The sequence below is a fragment of the Zeus faber genome (assembly GCF_960531495.2).
Source record: "Zeus faber genome assembly, chromosome: 4".
Lineage (NCBI taxonomy): Eukaryota > Metazoa > Chordata > Actinopteri > Zeiformes > Zeidae > Zeus > Zeus faber.
The window spans coordinates 7,053,739-7,080,159 of record NC_137191.1 but is presented as its reverse complement, the minus strand read 5'-3'; the positions used below and the strand labels follow the sequence as shown (position 1 = coordinate 7,080,159).

Here is a 26,421-nt window from a genome sequence, read left to right as displayed (position 1 = left end):
TGGGGGGGGGGGTTGGTTTATTTTGTATTTCCTTTAATAATAATCTCTTTTTATAAGTTGAGTTTTTCTATTTATTCTGCAGTTATTTCAACATGTGCACTTGTGCTATTTAGTCCCTCGTTTTATAATATTTAGAGTTAATCATTGTTTCTGATAATTCTTTCACCCCTCTTGTGTCGTTTTGGTTTGGCCACGTCCCTATATATGTTCCCTCCTGTTTCATTAGGTGTGTCCAGTTGTCTTTATGTGAACCCCTGTTAAAGCTCTTCTGACATTATTACTATTTTTTTTTTTTCATAGTTAAGTCAAAAATGTCCCCACCTGCGTTTTCTTTGCGACCCTCCATAATGGATTATATTTATTTGGTCGATAAATCCTTATTTTGCCTCAATCTCCCTGCGACTCTTGTGTCTGACGGCTCGGCCCCCCACAGGTATTGACTCGCACATAGAGAGCGACCACATCACCCCTGAACTCCTTGCGCTGCACCGACACGTCGGTGCGTTTTAGAATGGATTTTAAGGTTTTGCACCAAATACGTAGGTGACTGCATTCAGGAGCGTGCGCCTACTGGAACCCTCCGATCCTCCACCGGTTCTCTTTCAGTTATTCCCAAAGCAAAGCGTGAGAGAAGCGGTGAGGCGGCTTTTAGCTTTACCTTTTTCTATTGTACTTTTGATCTGTTTCTTCTTAGGCTTTTACTTGATTTTCTATGCACAGCACTTTCAACTGCAATCTCTACGAAAATGTGCTTCATAAATACTTTTGATGCTGTGAGTACATTTAAAAAGAAAGACCTTGTATATTTTCACTGAAGTAGAAATGTCAAAGTGGTACTTCCACTTCTAAAAAGAGCGACCTTGCGTCATGGTATGTTCAGCATGTGCAGTTCTTCCACCGTTGCTCACATACGCAGCTTGTATCTTCAGACGGACCAGCGGATGAATTCACCAAAACAACCACCCTTCCTTTTTCAAATTATTAAAAAAAATGTCAGATCTGTGATCAGCTGCGACTTCCTCTGCCTTCCGAGTCACTGGAACATCACTAATGTGGGGGCCCCAGCGACCCTGTCCTCCCCTCCCTCGTGCACGGGCAGTGAAGCCGGCGTGGAGCACACCTGGCGCTGGGATCAGAAGGAAAGGCAGCCAATGCGCAGGAGTTTCAAACTGCTTTTGGAGCGGCTTCTATGCTATTGGGTGAACTCGCTAGCAGACATATTTGGGTCACATCTCCCCTCTCGGAGATCTCCGGAGCTGGGGAAGCTACGGCAGCACCGCCGCGTCTCCCCCTCCTGCTCCGCTCCGACCACGACGTGGAGGAAACCCGGTCTCCGCACTGCTTGGAAGGACGGAGACCAGGAGAAGAGAAGCATGGGGAGGGAGGGAGGGAGGGAGCGTATGTTTGTGGGTGGACAGGAATAGCTTTCTGAACTATGAGCCGCACAGATGAAGGAGCACTAGATGGCCCAGGTGTGTTGTTGTTGTTTTTGAAGGGAGCAAAAAGGACGGACGCAGGCCTTTCCCTCTACATTGAACACGCAAGACAGAAAAATAAATAGCACACTTGAGGCCAGTTTTTTTTTTTTAATCTATTTAATAAAATGGCATTTAACACACCTAGCAGAGCATTTACATTTAGATCCTCAGATGCAGGTCAACAGTATCTTGAGTAAAAACAATCCACTAATGTCACCGGTATCAATCCTATGTTGGGGTGCACTTTGAGAATCCCAATGTGGATTGAAGCTATCTCTGTCTTTTTTGGGAACATGTGCACAGTGTTTATTTTGTTGTGAAGGCCCCATCCAATGAAATCTTAGCTGCTAAACCCCAAATACTCATCCAAACAAATTTAAAAGAAACCTGGAGCCACCTGCACGGCCGCTTCCCCTCTGTGCAGTCAAAACAAACCGTTCCTCCCAAAGGGTTCTGGGGAAATGATAAAAATCAGGAACAATTCCTGAGCGGTCGAAAACAAGCGCGCCGCAGAAGTTTCAGCGGCTAATTACCAAAAGCCTCTGGTTTTCTTTTAAAGCCTCCACGGTTCAGACACGGCAATCCGTGAGTTTTGCATCAGTGCCGAAATTGGCAGAAAGTGATATGATTAGAAAGAGATGGAGATCACAGGAAAGAGGGTGATTGAGTGAGACAAGGAGAAAATAAACAAATTACGAGTGAGAGTGAAAAACGCTGCTCAGGCCAGCGAGGCGAAGCTGGCGAGCGACGGCTCAAAGAAACACAAAAAAAAAAAGGGGCCGTTCTGTCCCAAATCGACCACATTCCCCTTCCCACGGATCCGTCGTTGGGCAGACTGGAGGACGCTCGTCGTCGTCGTCACGCCGCCCCTCGCACAAAACCAATCTCGTACGGTTCTAACTGGGGGGGTCAGAACACCGGAACAACGCCGCACGGGGTTTTTCCCCCAAACGGTGGGAGGGGGTGGGGGTCGCTCCATGATCAGCTGTCGCAAGAGTCCTGCTCGGGTTTAAGGCTCAAGGCCGTCCTGGGGAACCCGGGGCCCGTCGTCACCTCCTGAAAATACAGTCTGCAGAAACAAGCAGATGCAGAAACAAGCAGATACAACCAAGCAGAGGAGTTTTGTTCTTGGTCCGGTCGCACGGCACGGAAGGCTGAGCCACGTATCACTGTAATGTCAGAATCACGACGTGAGGCTGTCATCGCATCCTGTTCAGCGGTGGCGGTACGACTCAAGTACGACTACAAATACGTACACACAAAATGACTGGTAAAAGCGAAAAGTGCTGACGTTGATACTTCAGTAAAAGTATATATGTACGAGCTCTTAAATATACTGAGAAGTATTAAAAGGTAAAAGTACTTTTCAGTCCATCATATGGAGTAAAGTACGACTGCTACTGTACCCGGTTCCTCTGCAGAGTGCTCAGAATATCCTGACTTTTCTTTCTTTTGATAGATATAAATCTCGATTTAAAAAATGTACATGGATATATATTTCCAAAACTAAATGTATATAAATAATTCCAGATAAAAAAAAAGCTAAAGTAACATAACAAGAAACATAGTACAAGAAAAAGTATAGATATTTGCTTTGGAACGTAGTGGAGTAAAAGTCGAAAGTCTTTGAAACTGAATATACTTTATAATATAAATACTCAGTACAGATACTTGAAAAAGGTCTAAAGTATTTGTACTTTGTAACTTTCCACCCCTGATCATGATATATTAAAATAACTTTCCCTGCTCTTTAATTCTGCATGATAGTAAAGTAATCCACAGAATGTTCTACCCATCTCTTCCTAATAATATCAACATAACTGGTTATTATTTCTCAAATATTCTTTGTGTGTGAATCTTATGAGTCAACCCATAAATGTCATAAAAATATTGGCATCGGGGTATTCAAACAATAACATGTTTTTTTTGGGGGGGGGGGGTTTTGGTCAGTATCGCCCAGCCCAGCGCCCTGGATGAAGCATCGTCTCCTCAGAATTGCCGCGATATTAGATTTGGTCCATATCAGCCCCGCCCGGGCGCAGAGCATCTGCATGAATAAAACCAAAGTGTGTGTACGGAGGCTGCTGCTGTCACAAGGCCTTCATGAGACAGAGGACATAAGCTCAGAGTGCTGACAGCCATCACGGGGCGGACGGAGCGATCCCACCAAGAGGTTTCCGCGGCTGATGACGAGGAGCGGAGAGCGGCGCAAACCTCTCAGCGCCTTTCCATCCACAAGAGAACGGTGCAGGGAGGCGGCGAAGAGGAGGAGGAGAAGGCAGAGGAGGGGGCAGCAGGAGAGGAGGCTCACGTTCAAGTCATGCAAAGCAAACCCCCAGAGCCCCGGCGCCCGCCGCCCGAAATGATGCGGACACGGCGGGCGCAGCGAGCGAAGCCCCCAGTTTGACATCCCGCACCGCAGCCAAATGTCCCTCGCTCCTCCTCCTCAAAAAAAACCGACATCAACCTATTGTGCCTTCCCTCCTCCCTGGCTCTGGGTCCCTGTCAGACAAAGTGGCTTTACGTAACTGCGGCGCTCAAGTCCCCCTTACGTCTCAGGGCATGTTTACCCAGCATGCACCGGGGGAGTTATGGTACCCTAAGGCCCCGAAAGCCCTCCAGTGGTGAGAGAGAGTCTGGGATGAGGCCTGACAGGGCCCCACCGGGGACGCCAGGAAGTGTGTGTGCGAGTGTGTGTCGAGTCCCCCCCACGCCCCAGCCAACCTCTCCTGAGGTCAGCCATTAAATACTGTGTGTGTGTGTGTGTGTGGCATCATATATACTTAAATGTGTTGTCGGGCAAGTTTTAGCCACTCGCGTGCGTGTCTGAGAGCGAGTTCACGCGAGGAGAACCTCAGGACGAGAGGAGGAGACGGGGACGCTGACTCACTGCCTCGCTCCCCCATTCTCACTCCCTCTCTCTCTCTCTCTCTCTCCACGATAATTTGTCTGTTTTTCCACGAATAAACAAACAGTGTTGGGAAATAAGAGCACCCCTCCTTTCTCCCGAATCCCTGCAGCAAGAATCTCCTTAATCAGAGACAGAGCGGTGGCTCCCGGAGTCCAGAGAGCAACGGAAGATGTGAGAGTGAATCATTGCCTTTACTACGGATATACTGTGAAGGTTGAACGCAGGACCAACCATCAACAGAAATGGTATTTACAAGGAGCTTTATAAAAAAAGAAAAGGAAAAAAATCCACCGTAGGAGAGACGTGTTTATGTTTTAGTTTAGTGTATTATGCAACCCAGCTCTGCGGGTGCGAGTGTAAAGGCCGTTTCACAAACAAGTCTGATATTTTCACACAAAAAAAAAAGAAAAAAAAAAAAGGGTTTTGTCAAACGAACACACACATGACTGCTCAGAGCTGTGCGACGAGCGGGACGGCGGGAGATTAGATTCGGAAGAAAACATTCGGCAGGAAAAAATGTTTAATCCTCTACATCTTTCATCGTCGTCCCGTCCCTCGTTTCTAATTAGCTTAACCGCCGCCGGGGCGTCAAACCGCTCCAGTGTTCAATGTCACCAAGGCTGCCATTACACCGCAGCTCTTAATGCCCAGTTCTGATTTGTTGCCCATGTCCCATTTTTCCGGCTGCTTTCCACACGACCCGTGAGATTCCCGTGTTTACACCCGACAGTGGAGGAAAAACACTTCATCAATCATCATTAGTCGTCTGTCACGGACGCGAGTGAAATGGAAATTATGATTCAAGTTATTGTTTTCCCAAGCGTCTCGGGAGGTACACGAGGTATGAATCACATTTTACGACAAAGGAGAGAGCGGAGAGCGCCGACTGGAGCCGGGCGCGTGAGGGGTGCGTGGATCAACGTGGGTGCAGTTGGAACTTTATTGGGGTCGGTAACTTTCAGATGGGTGGCGAATAAAGTTTCGTTTGAATGATGTTTGAATTGCAACGACCATCAAAGTCGGATCTATGCGTTCAGACGGGAGTCGCATCAGCTGATATCTGATTTGTGTGTAATATGAATGTGACCCAAAACCCATATGAAAATATCAGAATCCATGTGTTTTTTTTTTTCCTGTTTAGACGTTCATAAAACACATCCAGTCTGTGTCACATGTGGGCAAAATATCGGAATTGGGTCATTTCGGTTGGCTGTGTAAACACAGCCTCCAAAGCTCTTCTCACTAAGGTGGGTGAGTGTGTTACTACGCTATTGGAAGCTTATAGTGGCAAAAAAAGTGAACAAAACAGACAATTGATTTATTCGTCGGGATTATTTGTACAACGATAAACTGCGAGCTGTAATTTCACTCCCCACCTAAGGCTCCCTCTCGGAGGACACGTCCCCGTCGGCCCCGCTGCTGGCGTTGGGGTCCTGCCTCGAGCGATAGGCCGTCTTCTCCCTGCCGGACTCCGAGGGCCCCTTGGAGCGCGTCTTCTCCTTCCTCTGCTGCTGCTTCTCCTGCTTGGCCAGCTGGGGAGCGCCGAGAGAGCGGAAAGGAGAAAAAGAAAAGGAAACAAAAAATAATAATAATGCAACGGGTGTCAATGTTGATTCTGTGTTTAGTCTGAAGAACAGCTCCTACGTAGTCAGTTTTGTTTGTAAATATTCCCTCAACATTAAATTTTAAACCTGCAGGAAAAAGAAAAATTATGTTGACATGCAGCACTACAAAACTCCAAAGCATTCAGCCTCCAGTAAAAAACAAAAACAGAAAGGCATTGTGCTTTTAGTATAATTTTGCCATATTGTGTTTTAAATTTGTATTACAAAATCAAAATAAAATATAAAAAATATAAATAATAAATACAAAATAGAATTATAAGAAAGAAACCGTAAACTATATGGATAATATAAGAAACAAATAATGTTAAAATATAATATTAATATAATGAGATAAGACACAATAAATAAATAAATAAATAAATAAATAATAAGACATGATGATGACAATAATTATAATAACACATATAATATTATTAATAAGACATATCATAACAACAGTCTGATTTTCATTACCAGGGAGAAATATATGCTATATGAGCACATTTCAATTTATTTTTTATTGAATACGCAATAACAAAAAAACAAAAAAAAGTTTAAACCAGACAAGAATAGAGTTCTCTCCTATAAATGATGGTAGCGGTGCATCAGCTGCAACGTGCAGTCGAGAGCCTCACACGGTCCGACGAACAATGAACAAAGAAGCCCTTATGAGTGACCGGGACTGGACCACGCAGCCTCCTGACGAGGTAGGCGAGCGCTCACACCCGGATGTCTCCTTTTCTCATCCCCGGCTATTCCAGGCCGTCATGTGATCGCGTCAATGAGGCTTTTGTCGTTGCAGCGCACGCCGCTGCCTCCCGCGCACAAACCCAAACATAGACGTTCCCGCAACGCCGTTTCGGCAGGATGTCGTCACGGCCGCCGTACCCCTGGGGAAACAAGCTCCATTTTGTTTTTTCACCATTTCTCCTCATGGTTTAAACAACAGGAACACGGGGATGATCCCATCGGCGAGGCTACACTCCCCCGTCCCAAACACGACCCGTGAGCGCAGAGGCTTAAATTTTTATCACGGCCGAGGAAATATTTATGAACCGAATGTCATGCCTGAGAAAATGTGATACAGCATGAAACGCTGCATTATTCACCGCACGAGTCGAAGATAGGAAAAAAAAAAAAAAAAAGTGAAGTCCATGTGTTTAACTGATGTGGCTCCGTCAACGTAATGTTTGTGTATGAATTGTCGGGCTCAGCAACCTCTATTTGTGATGGATTATCGGGGAAATGAAGGCTCGTGGCCAAGGAAAGCTTCACCGGAGGAACGATTCAGTCGATGTGTGAATTGTTCCTTTACCGTCAAACTAATTCATCACTCCCCTATTTTGTTTAAATAATATAAGGCTAGAGTCGGGTGAAGAGAGAAGAGAGAAAAAAAAAAAAAAGAATATCTGATTTATGCCTGGACAGGAAACCCTGCCCTCAACTCATCAAACATTACATAATAGTTGAGCTTGCCGGGATTTTAGCCTGGAACTCCAAACCGCAGCGTAGTTCATTTTATTTATATAATTTTTTTTTGTACCAAGACAAAATGAGGCCACAGGGGCCGAAGCCGCCGCACCTTTTGACCCCAACGGTTTCGGACAGAATGAGTTTTGGTTTCTGCGTATGATACAGTGTGGTGACTACAGTAAATCCCCGATTCATGGAAAGAAAGGAGCCGTGTCTGTCGGCCATCGCCGAAAGCCGCGGCCCCATTGGCTGGCCCGTGATCCCTCATGTTCAACCTTGGCTTTGGCTCCTCAGCCCCCACAGAAAAACATCCCAAACAGACATGATTAAAATTCTGAAGACTGCTTAACCAACCGCCCGCCCCCTCCCCAATGGGCTCGCCAGCCAAGGCCCACCAAGGGGAGCACAGCCAAAGCCGGCCCACGGCCATATAGCATTAGAAACTTGGCCCGGCGACATGGAAGTGACCAGAATGACACTCCAGCCTGTGGGAACGAACAAATTAAAGCTCTTTCAGTTCGGTGGCAGGAGAAGCCGTTGGACCGGTGTGGAGGTCTGAGTGCGTTTGGAGTGGGTCCTAAGTATTTACGGTGCTCCTGAATGGCGAGATAGACATTGGGATTCTCAATGGCAACAGGAAGTGAGCAGTCAGACTCTACGTTGGCACCGGATGTCTGAAGACGGTTTATTTACGGAGAGAACTTCACAACATGTCACTGCGACGTGTTCACTTATTTAACAGGCTAGGGAGAGTGGACGAGTCCAATCATTATTCGGAAACTCCTCAGTCGACTGAGTCAGTATGCATTACAATTACAGGGTAAAACAGATAGAAGCTTACAAAAAGCACAGGGATAACATTTCAATGGGGAATTATAAATAAAGTGAATCATGAATACATTTTTATGTGTGTGAATAGAACACGGCTCTCCCAGCGCCCCAATCGCGCGTCCCGTTCCTCCAAATAAAACAATTAAAAACAGTGTACGGGCAGGGCATGGAGGAATGGGGCGCGACTCGGTGACACGTTGAGATTATTCTCCGCGCATAATGCACGGAGAGGGAGGCGATCGGGGAGAGACTGACGGAGAGTGTCCCCGTTACACACGGTTTAGTTCCATACGCACTTGTTTGGCTCCGTAAAGAGAAATAAAGTATAACCTACCTCTAAAACAAAAACATACTGTTTTGGCTCCGATCGTCAGTGCCATCAGAGTGGGAGACAGGTGTGCAAATGCACCCCAATCACTACCTCTCGGCCCTCTCACTTCGGGTGGTGCCCGAGGCAGCTGCCTATCTTGCCTACAGGAAGAGCCACCCTGCCAGCCTCCCGCCACCAAATAGTCTAACATTCGCATTGAAAAGCCGAATCCGATTCGACTGACAATGTTCGGAGTCGGGTACAGCCCCACAACTCGCTCACCACGGGGAAGGGGGTTCCTGAGGCATTGAAAGCCCCTTCTGAATAAACAACAAAAAAACTATCGAGATAAAAGAAATTGTAGGCATGTTTCCCCCCAAATGATATATTGTCTACACCACTGATTCTCAACCTTTTTCATATCGGTCGGCCACGGACCCCATTGGATAAGATTCAGGGGTGAATTCAGAAAGAAATTCATTCCGACCACAAATAGCACTGTGAATTGCGTATCAATTGCGCCTGCTTTCTGCTCTGTTTAAACGTCCGATTCAAACGACATTGTGCTAACGACACGCCAGCGCAAACACGCCCATAATGTTTTGCTGCTGAGTGCAATCGGGTTTTACTTAGTATTTTTATGTGCAGTGACTAATTGAGAAAATCTATAATAAAACATACTCTTCCCACACAGTTTGTTTATTGCATGAATAAAATCTGTATATATTTACATCAACTCTCTAGTTCTTAATATTACAATGTATAAATGATGATAATTTTGTATGTTTTACTCTACCAAGTTCCGGACCGCTGCAGGGGAAGGCCGCGGCCTGCGGAGCTGTCCATGGTTCTATGAGGTTCGATGCCCTCTGTGGTTCAATGCCAGTTTGGACCATTTTATCACTATTCCCTATAAATTTGTAGTTGTTTTTTGTTTTGAAAACCACCACAGACTGCTGCGCTTTCCGCTACCTACAAATGCCGTGACAGTAATAATAATGTCAAAAAATTATTTATAGATCTCGAGAAAATCTTGGTGCGACAGCTCTTATAAATGCATTTCGGTCGCACCAGCTCTCTGCAGATGATCCCACAGCGCTGCCATGTTTTTCGTCTCACAGTTACCACCAGGTCTCTACAGGCAGTAATAGCGTCACTCTAACTGCGTGTGACTTTTATCATCGGTGTTTTGTGAATTGGACAATATTTGCAACGAGTCTCATCTGCATAGAAAGGGGACAATTTTTCACCAAATGTACAAAAAATACCAAATTGAAATACGTGCAGGCGCACTGAGACGCTATTTGCGTGGCATTGCATGCATTTCCCTGTCTGTAGGTGCTTTGTGAATTAGACGCTCGATTTTTCTGGTAATTGAGCCGGTTTAGCAGCCGCAAAAGCCATGATATCGCTTTGTGAATGCTCCCCTTAGTCTCTAGGACCCAAATCTGAGCAGATTTTTTATTTTGAGATAATCAAGTCCAATGCCTCTGTAACTGTCTACACTGTAGCTCCAGAGATTACAGCGAAACTATCATCAAAACTGACATTATTGTGCATTCTATAACAGTGCCAACGCCTTTTAAATTAAATATTGTTCAAGTTTAACAATTAATCATTTTCACACAGAGCCCCTGGAACCTCTTGAAAGGACCCCTTGGGGTCCGAGGAACCCACGTTGAGAACCACTAGTCTACACGTCAGCTGACGTAAGGCTTGTCTCCGATGTGATATTATTCTTGGCATTTTACTTTCTATACCTTAAACATTTTGATGAAAGGACATACACACCCTGAGGACTCAAACTATGTGTGACCTTGCATGACTTCGCCGATATTCGATTATTTTTAGAACATCCCTCCCTCGGAGGAGGTTTGTAAATGGATAAGTGTGTGAGGTCATCTTGCTCAAGGATTCTTTCAACCGTAGTGGGACAGCGTTACACAATTTGAAAAAAAAAAAAAATCGCAGCCATAAAATACGAAAAGTGAGTCGACAGCGCCGCCCGTCAATCAAAGCAAACCACACTCCTGTCAGTCACTGCCAGAGCGATGAGGTTCAGGCCCCATGGCCAGGGGAAGGTCGTGTGCCGCCATAAATCACATGAATTATTCACGCCCAACGTGAAGCACTCGCACACAAAGGAGCTGCCAGAAGTAGAAGACAGATCCTATTTATTTTTGGCATCCGTGCATTTTCATATTTCCTTGGGGTCATGATGGCGGACCAAAAAATTGTTGAGCAAGAGAAAAACTCGGACGGCGGGTTACAGAATCTCAAGAGCAGAGGCCGCCATCTAGTGGTTGGCAGTGAATATTGAGAATGAACGCTCAAGGGTGTGGTGAAGATTTATCCTCGGAATATGACGTGCAACGGGCAGACGGGCCATGAAATACATTTATTGATACACTTGATCGTTTTAGTGAGCGGCTTATGTGAGACACACACACACACACACACACACACACACACGGAATATTGACTACAAAATCCAATGTTGATTCGAAAAAAAGTAAAACAACAAGAAGGAGAAACAACGTACTCAACACATTTAATTTACCAATGTCAAGTCCTTAATTTTGCTTGTGTCACACTGTACCTGCTTGGGGTCGCTGGGAGCCGTAGGCGACGACAGCTCAATGGTCACAGGTCCGTCGTTCTGAATGTGGACCTGCATGGAGGCCCCAAACAGCCCGTCTGCGACGACAGGATGAGAGAAAACACACAGAGAGATTTAGAAATGTGAGAGGAACGGGTGTTAGGGTTCAATCTTAGATGTCAGCTGTTGTGAATTTTATGAATATGGAGACCACCGGTGCTCCCAGGAGCGCTAGCGGAGGTCTTTCTGCTCCTCCATTAAAAAAAATATATTCAATGTCAGCTTTATTGTACAGCACGACTTCTATGTTAAGATGATCTTCCTGCTTTACTGTTTATTTCATAAGTTATTGTATGAGACTTTTTTTTTTTTTTTCATTTTGACCTTTTTCTTTCTGTCCATTGTTTTTTACTTTAATCTTTTTTTTTGTATTTGTTCATTTTGGTTTTATTTGTTGTTTATCATTAGCTTTAGTGTATATTGCCATACTTCTTGTGTACAGTTAACTGTGAGGTTTTATGGTATATTTTCCATGCATACATGCATACACACATACATACATACATACATACATACATACATACATACATACATACACACACACACACACACATTTCAATACATTGCCATTTTCATATTGTATTGCTTTATTAGTATTTTTCTACCGTTTTGAAGTGAGCTGTTGAGATATTGAAATTTCCGTCCATGGTGAATGAAGTATCTATCTATCTATCTATCTATCTATCTATCTATTTTCTAATTTATAAGTTCCCTCCCAATAATTTGCTGTCTGACATTAATTCAATCAGTTGTTGGCAGTTGATTTGTAGTGGGCCTTGAGACCAAGGGGCCAAATGTTCTCAGACACCGGGGCTGACAGGGCAGGTTGGAAGTTGAAAAGGTGTGGAGGAGGACAGAAAGTTATATGTTTCTCTTTCTTGCAGTGAGACTGCTAGATTAATGACACCATCTGCACAATAAAAATAAATAAATAAAAGTGCTGAATCATCGCCTTTCCTCTTTCAACCAAGGATGCGTGCATGTGTGTGTGTGTGCGTGAGGACTAATTAGGAAGCCTTATGCCGTCCTCGCTGGGACCTGATGTTATCCGCACCCGCTCCCCAGTGGGCTGACCCAGTTCACCGCCACCTCCACCGCGTCGATGTCGTCGGTCCAAACCCCTCCTCACCCGCTGCTGGAACTCAACACCGAGGAACGGCGATTATTAAATATTTTTAAATTATTACATTCGATCCCAGGGCCGCAGGGCACAGCTCCAGACTTGGCAGCGAGCCTGACGGCGTTGCATCTGGGGTTCTCAATCATTTTTGGACCATGTCACTGTTCTTTAAGTTCTAAAATTCTTGTGACAACAGCAATTAGAGTGTGATAAATTTGATACATTTTTTTTAAATTTTATTCTGTTAGTAGTATTTTGGATCATTTCTTGCTGTACTTTCAAACCTGACAGTGCTTTACGTGTAGATATTCCACATTTCATATAAGGAGCTGAATTAGAGTTTTGCATCTTCTACTTCTCCGACATAATGGAGCATAGAGGGAGTTGCAAATGGATTATATAGAAATTCTGATATTTCAAACCTGTTTAATTAAAATCTTAATTTATAAAGAACATATGAATCAAATATCAATTCATCATGCTTCCACAACTAAGACCTCATATGCATATCAAGCGACCCCGTGGTTGAGATCATATGATTTACACTTTGTTTTTAATTAGATTGGAAACCCAAAGCCAAGAGTAACTCCAAGAGCAGAATACATCACCCTGCGTTATCAGTGTGACCTCATTCATCCTGATCCATCCCTTACAGCAAACAATTTTCACCTTATCTATATTGGATTTTTTTGTTTTATACATGCCCACCCGGGAGTAATTGCAGTCAACTCATCAACATTTGACTTAGGTCTGGAAAAACGCCATAGCAAACTGTATAAAGCTGAAAGATCTCTAAATTATTGGGTCTTAACATGGGGTCCAGGGACCCCCAGGGATGCTTCAAGAGGTTCCAGGGGGTGCCCAGCAAAATGATTAATAGATCAACTTGAACATTATTGCATTTACAAGACAAGCACCATGAGAGAGTGGAAAAGAATGACTGTTTTGATCATAGATCCACAGTTATCTCCCAAAATACAGATATGCAATTTTGGACTAAATCATATCTAACAATAAAAATCTTCTTAGATTGGGGTCGCAGGGACAAAATGGGATCAGTGGCTTTATGCAAATCAAACTGAGGCTCCTTCACGTGGAAAAGTCTGAGTATTGCTTCTCTAAAGGGAACATTCATTCATGCTGCCAAAATAAATATGTAGTTTTAATAACTCAAATAGTAAATGTTCCAGAGAAAAGAAAGAAATTCACTTTTAAATGTTCTGACCCTAACCCTTTCTGGGCAGACTCCATCCTTATCCTTACACAGGTAGATAGAAAACGAGACAGAGCGTGACAGCGAGACCCACCCTTAATGAGCTCCGGCTTGTAGGCGCTCCTCATGGTCTCCAGGATGTGGTTGTAGAACGGCTGGGCCAGCTCGGCGGGCATGGCCGAGTGGAAGTCAGGCTTGTTTCCCTTGAGTATGCACTGCAAGGTGAACTGACTGACGCACAGCACCTCAAACTCTCTGTCCATCACACTTTTGCTCCACGCCCGGCCATTCTCGTCTTCAAACATGCGTAGGTTGAGGATTTTACGAACTCTGGAGAGCAGAAGTTGAACAGTGGTGAAAAGATGATGTTTATGTAAAAAAAACTCACCGCCAGAAAATAAAAGTGAATAATAATAATAATAATAATAATAAGTCTGTTGTGATCCCTTTCCATCGTATACAAAAGGTCTCAGATAGCCATACTCACATATAGTCGGCATCTTTCTGAGTGTCCTCCACAGATATTCCCAGCAGGACGCACAGTCCTCGTCCTATCGAGCTTATTTGCTCTTCTCCCACTGAAGGAGACCAAGCCGGGAAAAGTCAGTGATCGTGAGTAACAGGCTGATGTATCGATATAATATCGATGTTGCGGTACGAGAGCAGAGCTCGTCCGGGATCGTAAAATCGTGATACAGTCAAACGCCTTGGAGGAAAGCCATGCATCTTTATGAACGTCGTCGATTGCTAACACCTTGACACCTTGTGAAAGCACCAATAGTCTGCTAAATGTAATGTAAATAGTCCTCACCAAAATATAGTTAAATTATATATACTATAATTTATATATCAAGGAATATCGGGGCAATAAAAACGTGATAGTTGATTTAGCCAATCAGTCAGTCCTTACAGTGATGAATGTTTACCTATGATTGTGATGAAAGCCAAGGATGGCGGGTTGAGCGGCACAGTTCTCGGTGTGTTATGAACGCCGCCCACCCTCACTTCGCCCCGGGGAGGCGTCTCCTTTCGACCGAGCTACTGTTTCGCCTCCGCGCTTGAACGGGGACATCGCGAGCAGAGGGCACAACAAAACGCAGACGGCGCAGCGGGAGGCGCAGTTACGGAGGGAAGACGCGGCCTTTTCGTTCGGAGGATTCGCGACAGTTTGGGACCAAGACAGTCCGAAAACCAAGGTTTATTTTCATACGTTTTACATGTATGTGAAGATAATTGTCGTCGCCGCCCCCCCCCCAAGCAACATAAAATGAATGAAATCAGTACATGCATTCGGTTCACTCTGCACGAGTTCCAACTTCCAAAATAGAGCGAGATTATTGTAAACGTTGCCGACGACAAAACGACGTCTTCCAGCGACAACCACACGCTGTTCTGAGTGGCCGGCCATTCACCGTCGCTAGCCGAGTAAACGAGCGTGCCCGACGAACGGCGGCAGCGACAACGCATACAGCTCGACCCGTCAACAAGCGGTGACCCGTGCGGACCCGCGTCGTACCTGTCACGCTGGCCTGGGTGACCCTCTGCACGACAGCCTTCATTGTCGTGTTGTGCGCGCCGCTCACACGCATTCGTCCGCTACTTCCGGGTTTCCCGGGACGCCGACGTCACACGTCAGTGACGTCGACGCTCCGACGCGGCAGCGCTGGGGGGGGGGGGCCTGTCCCGCCCCCTGGCTGTGACCTCAGACACCGACCTTCACCGCTGGTGACGTAGCGCGCTCTTCTGGCCTGGGGATTTTGCTTCCTACTGACGTAGTTGTCAACTACCTTATCCGCGAGGGCTGACGTCTTGTTTTGTTTTTTTTTCTGTTGGAATGCTGACATGACGCATTAGCTTCCAAAACTGCAGCTTTTGGAAACTTCCCATTGAATGGAAACTGATCTTTACAACTGTAAAAAGTAACACTGGCTGTTATACAATATCGGATCCTGTGTGTTACTGTTTATTGTATTACTGCATATTATGTTACATCCCTCGACCTTTAACTTTTTTAAATGTGGAATTATACTTCTCTCACGTTCCTCTGGGGGAACGTGGGGTTTCCTCCACCTCACGTCAGTAAGGACCCCCACCAAAAACATGCACCCATCATCGTCTGACCAGCGATGGACACTTATCACCTGGTCCCCGGGCGCGTCCACGTACGCTGCCCACTGCTCCTGGCTGTGGCCCCGGAGGAAGGACAAGCCAGGATGGGTCAAATGCGGAGGATCCATTTCACCGGCCACCATCAAAGCATGTGCATGTGTGTGTGTGTGTGTGTGTGTGCAAGCATGTGTTGTAGTGTGGTGTGTTGCGTGACGAATAAAGATTTTGAAGATGTTTCTTTCTTTCTTTCTTTCTGTTTCTTTCTTCTCACGTCACATTACATCACATTGTCATTTGGCCGACGCCGTTGTCCAAAGTGACTTATGTCACTTTTTTTCGGTAGTAGTTGAACCAACTGATAAGTCACAGCTAGGTAAACCGCCTGACTATGATCCAATAGTAAAGTCGGCGATCCCTCCCCTCGTTTTGTTTTTTTGTTTGTTGATTTGTGTGTGTGCTCAAATTCAAGAGATTATTTGTGTGTGTATTTCTATCTATCTACAGTATATATCTCTCCCTCTGGCGCTCACAAAATAGGCTACTTCAACAACAAAAACAAAGGGGGGTGGCCTAGACGACATGGAGAATTATCCCGATGATCATAATGAATTTCATACAACCCCGGCGAGCCTTTTTGTTAAACGTTTCAAATAGAAACTCTGGCCATGTTGGCAACCCACGGCTAGAAAGACTCCGCCTCCCTCCCTAAACCCCAACCCGGGTGGCAGAGACTCCCGCAGTCACATTACCTTATTATCAAATGAGGATCCTGTGTTGACAAATTAAATTGAGATGAATCCCATTGAACGACATGGTAATGAGACGTTCCTACGGATTTCATGCTGCGTTGGTTGAAACACAAAACTCTGAATCCAAATTGAACGTCATCATTTCACGACAACGCAAAACCACTGGAAGACAAAAAAATAAAATCAAAGTAGGGACAAAAAAATATGCAATAAATAAATGCAATAAATATTAACACACGAGTCTTTTTTCGCCAATACCGTATATATTCTCACTTACAGTCTCGGCCGTACGGTTTTGAAACGTATTGTTTACGTGACGGGGAGAATATCAAGTCATTTTACATTGAAACAGTTTTTCCCCCCCATAATTGTAGAGAGTGGTTTACATGTTTACGCCACATGAGCAGAAGGAAGTGTTTCTGTGTGAACAAGTTCAAGGTCAAAGACGGCCTTTGGCTTCCCGCCCACCATGACAGATCCATCAGAGATCAGGATCAGGTCCTCCATATGGATGATTTATACATTTATAGTGCATTACATTTATAAACGGTCAACTGTGCGGCAGTGTACGCCACACAAAATGAGGTCATTACGCAATATATTTCATCGAGAAGACCCCACGTCCATTTTGAATCCTATTTCCCGCTGGCTCCAGGCCCGTCGCTGAAGGACTTGATGAAGCTGTGCATTCTTTCAGTGTAGGGGACAAAGTTTTCCTTGTAGGTGATGACTGTTTTGGTGTGCGCCGTCTGGCAGACCACCTGGTTTGGATTGTAGGGTTCTTCCGTCACCTCTTCCTCTTTCTTAACTGAAGCGGGAGGAGTAAAAGTGAAGAAGAAGAATTTACTGGTAATTTATTCATCTGGATTCATTACTCAGTCAAGGGGTTGACACTCTCTCCGACAACTCTTTTTCCAGGACTTTCCATGACATGCACATGCGTTTGTACTCAAGAGCCCTTATTTCTAGTGATTAGACGTCTTCTCAGGAGAAACTGGGAGCGTCAAGGCATCGACCTGAACCTACAGCAGTTTTATTTCATTTGTTTTAAATGTATGAGCTCAGAAAGAAGCCAAATCGGCCAAAACACCTGAAAGAGGGTTACTAGAGTCGTAGGTTTCAATTTTAATAAATACATGTGGTTATACAGTATATATATATATATACATACATACATACATACATACATACATACATACATACATAAACACACACACATACTGTGTATATATATATATATATAAATACATACATAAACATATACATACACACATACTTATACATACACACATATTCACACACACATATACATATATATATATACAAACATAAACATATACATACACACATACCTATACATACATACATATTCTCACACACACACACACACACACACACACACACACACACACACACACACACACATACACATACATACACATATATATACACATATATACACATACATACATACATACACATACATACATACACACACACACACACTCTTTCATATTCCATGAACACTACATTACACAAAATCCATGACGCTGGGAACCGCGTCTTTAAAGCCCTGGATCAGTGTTTATTTCAAGTAAGACAGTAACCGAGGTTATAAACAAGAAACTTGCTCTGACTGACTGCACGCATACACACACACACACACACACACACACACACACACACAGCCCTCATGTTACCGAGCTTCTTGTCGTATCCCATGTACGTGTAGAATCCGAGGGATCCGAGCATGACCCACACCCCCGCGGCGTACAGCAAGGAGGCTCTCCTGTTCCACTTGGCGGCCTCCTGGAGCGTCATGTCCGCACGCCGCGGCCTCGTAGCGGACACCTCCTCCACCGCCGCGGACGAGCCGACTCTTTCGAGCCGCTCTTTCGGAGGCGCGAAGGGAACGGGTCTCGCTGGTAGACGAGCCGTTGTTTTGTTTTTTTTGTTGTTTGTTTTACAGACGGACATGTCGTGTTTTTTGCTATTTCCCCCAATACCGCAAAAATACCGTTTTATACCTGTTGTACACAAAATAACTCACGATGGCGCTTGTTTTATGTTCTCTTACTGTGAAACCTTTAAATAATACCCAAATAAGTAAATACATACAGAATCACGAAATTAGAAAAACAAAAACATACTGAGGTAGAGGACCGTATAGTTCCCCGTGCTATTGATGCCGTTCGCCCATACGCAGATTGGCATCACACACTAAAAAAAAAAAGAATGAAGGGCGTTTCTTTTGAACGGCTCTCGGGTGCAAGCGGAGCCGTAAGATCCGGCTCCCTCCACAGAGGCGGAACCCCCATCACCACGGAAATGCGCCGCTACTTCCACTTCCGGGTCACGACAACGCGGCCCGACGTTGTTTTTTTTTTATTGTCAAATATTTCACATAGAATATTGTATTAAAATGTGTCCGGTTGTCGTGGAACAATATGAACATATATTCACTAAAACAGCAAAATAATATAATAAAATACAATACAATACAATACAATACGATTCAATTCGATTCGAAATGTCAAACATAATAAATTAACATGACAGAACGAAAAGATGAATAAATCGGAAAACGAAAATCGGAAAAATCCATATAGAATTTATATTTTAAATTGGTGGTAGAAAAATAGCATAGCAAAAAAATGTAAATCATTTTAATGTCATAATTGCTGCAATTAAAATATTTTCATTTTATTTTATTTGTAATTTTTTTTATTTTTCATTTGCAACAGCCACGCAGACTGCTCACTACAGGTTTGAGGGATAGCAACAGTGCTAACATCAATACATCAAGTGGCTTTGCTGTTTTATTATTCTTAAAGTGTTGGTAGTTTTTGTAGGAAATGTAATTCTTTAATTAAGAAGTTAAGGATGCAACACACTGATTACAATTTTAACTTGACAGTAAAGCAATGCCTTATTCACGTACAAGCGAAATTCTATATTAGATTATGATAATAAATTCTAACCCAAAAGAATCTGAATTTAACAAGCAGCCATTTAAATGAACAGGTTAAGAGTATGTTATTTATTCAGAAAAGTATTTTTAAGTTGGAATGGGCAGCCGCCACTGCTCAAATGTTGATAGAAATCACATACGTGAAAAAAAAAAAAATTAGGAAAAAAAACCCAATTTGTCATGAACTTGAACTTCGCTTGAGTTAGTAAAAACGGAGTGAGGATCCACAGGCTGGAACATAGCTGCCTCACAGCTCATGGCCATTTGGCGTGTGTTTTCAAATACCACTCACTCATTTCCCCCTCAGGTCATGACTTTTAACGTGCTTTGATGGGGGAATGAGGCAATTAGGCTGAATATTAAAATTGTACGTGCTAATAAAGTTGAAATGACAGATGAATAATCTTCTAGACAGTCCATATGGCAAGCTGTTTTAAAATTTAATCCATATTATAAACTAGTCACTTTATAAAAGTGACTAGTTTTTATACCACTAACAAAGTATATTTTACGCGTCATGAAAAATGGGTAGTAAAAACAGCTTGTTGATAGTGTAATTTAAAATGTTACTAGTAACAACAGGAAAAGACACTAGTCCCTAATGAATACATTATAGTACTCAATTTATAGTGAAATAGATACTATTAGCAATGATAATAGATACTAGGAACAATGAGAATATATAGATTCAAGAGGTTTATTTGTCACATACATATACATATGTTCATACATATATGCAGTGAAATGTCTTTGCACCGGGATATTACGCACAATAAGCTCTATAAATACTATGTGCGTAATCGACACGAGGCGCTCGCGTAGTATTAATGAGAATAGATACTAGTAGCAATGGGGATAGATACTAGTAACAATGACAATATATCCTAGTAACAATGAGAATAGATACTAGTAACAATGAGAATAGATACTAGTAACAATGAAAATATATAATGGTAACAATGAGAAAAGATACTAGTAACAATGAAAATAGATACGAGTAACAATGAGAATATATACTAGTAACAATGAGAATATATACTAGTAACAATGGGAACAGATACTAGTAGCAATGGGGACACATACTAGTAACAATGAAAATAGATACTAGTAACGATGCGAACAAATACAAGTAACAATGGGAATAGAAACTTGTATCAATGGGAATAGATACTAGTAACAATGAGAATAGATACTAGTAACAATGGGGATATGATCTATTCCCATTGTTGCTGGTATATATTCTCATTGTTACTAGTGTCTATTCTATAGAAACTAGTAGCAATGGGGATAGATACTAGTAACAATGAAAATAGATACTAGTAACAATGGGAATAGATACTAGTAACAATGGGAAATATCCTAGTAACAATGGGAATTTATACTAGTAACAATGGGAATATATACTCGTAACAATGGGAATGAATAGTTCAAGTTGAAGTTCAGACATTAGTAACACAAGGAATAGAAACTAGTTACAATGTGAATAGATACTAGTAACAATGGGGATGGATACTAGTTACAATAGGGATGAATACTAGTAACAATGGGTATACTAGTTACAATGGGAATAGATACTAATACCCATGGGGATAGATACGAGTCTGAGGCAAATATTTGATATCTGAAACACAGAGCCCCATAGGATTCAATGACAAAATTGTCCAAATTGTTACTATAAACATTACTATAGTTACAATAGCACCAGTTGGAACAGTGACTTGTATCTAATAAATAGCACTAATACCTCATACATTTAGACAAGTACAACTAGATACTGTTGGAATAGCAACTAGTAACTAAAATATAAGTGCTAGTACATTTTTAAACGTGACTAGTTCGCCCTCTGGATTAAATGTTAAAATGACTTGCCATAAGTCTGCGCTTCACAAAATAACGTCCATGACCCAAACAAAACTATATTTAATTAATATAGTAATTTCAAGCTCCATAAATCAACGCATAGATTTGGAACCTGTCAAAATCGGTGCCTCTGTCACTAAAGAATTCGTCGTGGTTAAACTGGAGTTCAGATGGTTTCAGACTTGTTCGGGGCTGTAATTTCAAGTGTTATTTCACCTTAAAAAAAAAAAAAATGTCCAGGCCCATAGACTAGTAATGACTTACTGCTGAAAATCCTCGTTGTTGTTGAAAATATTTGTTGTCGGTGTGAAAAGAGCACCCGCCGTGGAGAAACAATGGGTGCTGCGGCGTGCGGCGTGTGTGTGCACAAACTAACGAGTGTTTTTCTCTTTGGAAAGCAGAAAGAAGACACATGCATGATTAATGACTGGAGGGACATTCTTGGGCTTATTCCGCAGCATCACAGCTGTGTGTGGCCTGAAGGCGTCTCTTTTCTATCTCACGTCAACAAATGTCTCGAGGAAGCAAACTGACTTGAGGCTTCTTCTACAGACGCTCTGTTGTTACCGACTGTAAACCCCGGCTTCCTGTTAAAAGGCCAAACGTACAGCACATCTCTCAAAATACATTTGACCCTTTTTCTTTTTTACATCCAGCCGCTTGTATTTTTTTGGTCTAATCTTTTAAAGATTTCCTTCCCATTCACGCTACTTTGGTAAAATCCTCCTCCCTCTATACATACTGTAAGTATCCACCTGCTGTTCATTTATTGATAAAATCCTATGAAATGCCTACTTCCATCATCATTTGTATCAAACAAGTATTGGTTTTCAGTTCATCCCATTTCAGGGTCACACAATTTGAGGCTGTTTCATAACACGCCCACTGGAGAATTGACATTATTTTCAAACTTGAAGCACTGAAACAAAAGGCAGTACAAAAAAAATAAATAAATACGTATACCTCAATCACGTACTTACATTTTATTATTTGTGTTTATTTATCTATGAATGTTGTCTAAAATTATTTTGCTCCTAATTTTATGTGCTGAAGACTTTTGATTATTGTTTTTATTTTTTTTACAAGAGCCAACAAAGTTCCAGTTTACAATCCTCCACCCATTGGCCACCTATACACCTGTTACTCCATAAAACTAAAAACATATCCACCCAAATCCCTCTTCAATACTTATGCTAGGCATTGAAGGCATTTTGGCCATACGCTCCCACATCTGCTCCATACAGGTACTGTATACACCCTTTTCATTCACCTTCTCCTGGGCTATTTTTCCCTGCCACTAGTGAAAGTCCCAGCCTCCTCCACCGTGTTGGAACAAGCCTGTGGAGCGAGAGAAAAAAAAAGCTTAATACATAAAGTGTCCGGACAAGTAAACGTCCCCGGCACTGTACAGGGCTGTGGCTCAGCAGCTGGACGCCAAACTAGCTGCTCTGTGAGGAAAGGCACCGGCGGGGATTCATTTCTATCAAATATTACAAAAGGTAAGAAAGGCTGAGTGGGATTGTTTGTTGAGAAGGGAATTAAATAGTCCTTGCGTTGGCAATAGTGTTTTTTTAATGCAATCCCAGAGAGATATTTATAAGTTACTGGCAGGGAAGTGTAGGCATGTTTAAAATAATAATAATAATAATAATAATAATAATAATAATAATAATAATAATAATAATATAAGAACAACAACAACAATAATATAACAATAATAGTAGAGCAATAATAATAGCAATTTCAAAACATAAACAATAATAATAATAATAAAACAACAACAACAACAACAACAACAACAACAACAATAATAATAATAATAATAATAATAATAATAATAATAATAAATTGTTCTTTCAGCTGCTAATAATAATGATAATAACCTTTATTTGTATAACACCTTTCATAAACATTATGCAACTCAAAGTCCTTTACATTAAAATAAAGCCATCAAATAGCATTCCGTACAAAGTAGAATCATAAATGGTTTGGTGTGCTTGTGCAGCATTTCATTTTTGATTGAATATAACATAAATACTGAGATCTGACCAAGGTATTTTATTTATACAAGACCTGGATTGGTTAATGATATGTGGTGTATTTATTTACTTCTTGCTAAATAAATATTGCTGTCAAAGTAAATTGATTGCCTGTTGAGATTGCATGTGTTTAATTTAAGTTTTTATTTGTTGTTGTTATTACACAATCCAGTTTGGTGTCACTCCTCTTTTCAGCTCTGAAAGCAAAACAACCAGATTTAAGTAGTTTTGCTAGTTTTATGGGTATAGGGCGGCGGCACTTTGATTCATTGTGCTTTATAAAAAATTATTATTATTATTTTCAACAGCCGCAGGTTCAGAGAATCCCGCCGCCATCTGTCTTTTTGACTTAACCACACAACATCCCATAATTAGTCATTACATTCGCAAAAATGTCTTGTTTCTTTCTAATTAGTGTGCATTTATTTTTCTTGTACATTGTGGTAAACAGAAGTCCTGCGGCCTTTTTGGGTTGAGAACTATGAGGTTGGAATGTGGAGACATTGTTAGAAGTAAAAGTAATTAAATTACAGTAATTAGGTAAAAATTTGAGAGTTTTACTTCAGCCCATTTCAAAGCAAATGAATTTCATTCCTTTGCATGCATCCATAGAGGAGTAGACTACAGATTCAGGACTCACACTGGTATAAGTATTATTTTACGACTCAATGGGTTTGTCATACAAGTGCATCAGTGATGATGATGAACGAAGTGTTTAAACTTTAGATCCTTGAGTTTCAGGTACATTTAATCATTTTACTTAAATACTATGTCAATGGAGGAGTTTTACTGTGACCAGAGAACTGTTTTTTAAGGGTATTTAAACTTCTAAGTATACAACACATACATAATAGTAACATATATAATATAATATAAAATACAATACATAATACATTTGCACCTCTGCTTGGTGTACCACGTCCTGTTCGTGGAGGCTGTGCGGGAAGTTTTCAAACGGATTTCTCTGTTTTTAGTGGAACATATGCCCAAAAATAGTAAAGATAAGAGAGAAGTTGTAAAACATAGAATTTTAAATAGAAATTCACTCATCAAATATATTTAAATCAGCTCACAGTCAAAGACAGTCCAGTGGACTACCCTATTTTTAACTATAGTAACAATTGTTTTTCTTTGAATTCATTAAATGACAGAAGTACAATTCAAAAGCAAAAGAAGAAACACTATTTGATCTCCCAGCTAAAAATAGTGTAACTACATGTAAGACGCCAGCGAGTGTTATTTTTTAAAAGGTCCTCGACAATAAATAGAAAACAGTGAGCAGGAAGTTAGTCGTACTTCTCTCTATTGACAAACATTTCAATGTAACAGTAACAGCAAATAACAATGAAAAAGGGCCAGAAATCACTTGTTTTATTCTATTTCTATTCTAACCCTGTCCAACCTTACCCTACCTTACCCTGCCCTACCCTACATTACCTTACCTTATCTTACCTTACCCTGCCTTAGCCTACGTTACCTTACCCTAACTTACCCTGCCCTACTCTACATTACCTTACCTTACCTTACCTTACAACCTTACCTACCTCCTACAATTTGAGTGAAGAATGCTGTAAGATCTTTCAAGATGTTTTTTTTCTGTACAGCGTAATAACAGCTTTTGAAAAAACCAAAAAGGAGTTCCGTTCATGGGTTGAACAAAGGGTGCAGGGCCCTCGATGTTCAGTTTAAGGTGATAAATTACAAGTTAAAAAAATTACAAGTTTTAAATCAACACGGCATTGGCCCTGGGAGCCCCTCCCCTCAGGTGGCACGGCTACAAAGGAAAGGAATATGAGCACGGAGTTCAAAAGGAGACGACTCTTTTAATGCACCAAAGCTGCCTCGAGCCACGAAAACGCTCCAGTTCAACAGCCATCAGGCCCCAATCTCTCTTATTGAAACTGATATTTGTGCCGCTGTCAGTCCTAATGTACGCACCATGCCCTGTTTGAATGCAATGCATGCTTGTGTGTTGAAACAGATACCATGGGATGGACAGCTTAACGACGACCAAAATTGTGAATTTGGGTGGAGGTACAGCAGGGAGTGGCAGAGGTGAGGTCTGATGGAATGTTAAGAGTGTATACATAATACATAGAACAAACACACACACACACACACACACACACACACTATAGGAAGAGTGTATTCATAGTCACCACACAACAGCGAAGGTGTTGGATACTATAGAGCAGTGATATTCAAACCCCGCCCTCAGGCGGCCCACAGTTTGAATACCACTGCTATAAAGGATGCATGTACTGTACAGATGGATAGAACAGATGAATAGGTTTTCAACCACATGGCCACGGTAAAGGATGGAATCTGTCATGGCTCACTCACACATCAAGTTTTGCATTCGTTTGGGCTGAGTTAAGAGATCTGCACAGAAATTTAACATAAAAACATGAAAAATAAGAAAAGAGTAAAAACCAAAACAACCAATCATATTTACATTGGAAAAAAAGTATTTGAATTGAACATAAAAAAATGTAACATTTGTAAAAACTATATATTTTTAATGCATCTCCAACTTGAAAACGAAAAATCAAGATGCACATTTTATATTGAGAAACCCAAAAAAACATACTGTACATAGGTCCGGCAAATTAAATAATTTTCTAAAGTTGATCCAATGACTTTTTAAGCATACACATCTTCAAATAAGAATTAAGAAATGACTCATGAAAACATTGTGTGTGTGTGCATGCATGTGCATAGACCTGATTTATTGTTTAAAGAACATTTTCATTTAAATATGCAAATATAATTTCACAAGAAGAAAATGCTCATCCTCTAGCAGCGGCCTCAGGGACGGTAACCGCAGCGACCAGGCTGACATCACTACCACCAAGTGAGTTGTGTACGTAGGCTATGGACAACATGTGTGTGTGCTTACACTCAATGTTGTACAGAGCATACAATAGTTGAATGTGCAGTAAATAGAAGAAACTGTTTTATCAAAGTTTAAGGAAAGTATATACAAAAAGAAAGATATACAATAAAAAAGCAAGATATCCACTGAGGTAGAGTGTGCAAATAGAAATGATAAATACATAAATATTGATTATGGATGGATGTACCAATACAGTAT

General features: G+C 41.9%; 3 protein-coding genes across 4 annotated transcripts in view; 1 reads left to right on the top strand and 2 right to left on the bottom strand.

Moving 5' to 3' along the window:
• Positions 1 to 1,610: 1,610 nt before the first annotated feature.
• On the bottom strand, positions 1,611 to 15,265 carry dtd1 (D-aminoacyl-tRNA deacylase 1). 2 transcript variants are annotated; one of them, XM_079998756.1, is made up of 6 exons: positions 15,116 to 15,265; positions 14,087 to 14,177; positions 13,694 to 13,929; positions 11,207 to 11,304; positions 5,766 to 5,921; positions 1,611 to 2,547 (listed from the first exon to the last, which is right to left on the bottom strand). In XM_079998756.1, exons 1-5 carry the CDS (start codon positions 15,186 to 15,188, stop codon positions 5,766 to 5,768), a joined length of 654 nt encoding a protein of 217 aa, XP_079854882.1. In that variant the 5' UTR covers positions 15,189 to 15,265; the 3' UTR covers positions 1,611 to 2,547. The 2 variants fall into 2 exon arrangements, with proteins under 2 accessions (XP_079854882.1, XP_079854881.1); XM_079998755.1 differs by lacking the exon at positions 1,611 to 2,547 and having other exon boundaries at positions 5,687 to 5,921; positions 15,116 to 15,264.
• A 1,686-nt stretch (positions 15,266 to 16,951) lies between these two features.
• LOC307228823 (small integral membrane protein 26-like) lies at positions 16,952 to 18,341 on the bottom strand. Its single transcript, XM_079998632.1, has 2 exons — positions 18,158 to 18,341; positions 16,952 to 17,265 (listed from the first exon to the last, which is right to left on the bottom strand). Exons 1-2 carry the CDS (start codon positions 18,276 to 18,278, stop codon positions 17,093 to 17,095), a joined length of 294 nt encoding a protein of 97 aa, XP_079854758.1. The 5' UTR covers positions 18,279 to 18,341; the 3' UTR covers positions 16,952 to 17,092.
• Positions 18,342 to 25,312: 6,971 nt separating this feature from the next.
• Positions 25,313 to 26,421, top strand: part of LOC307229032 (uncharacterized protein) — a 28,399-nt gene continuing 27,290 nt past the window's right edge. Inside the window, exons 1-2 of the mRNA XM_079998905.1 lie at positions 25,313 to 25,382; positions 26,128 to 26,181. Coding sequence (XP_079855031.1) covers positions 25,319 to 25,382; positions 26,128 to 26,181 — 118 coding nt within the window. The 5' untranslated portion in view covers positions 25,313 to 25,318. The remainder of the gene's footprint in view (positions 25,383 to 26,127; positions 26,182 to 26,421) is intronic.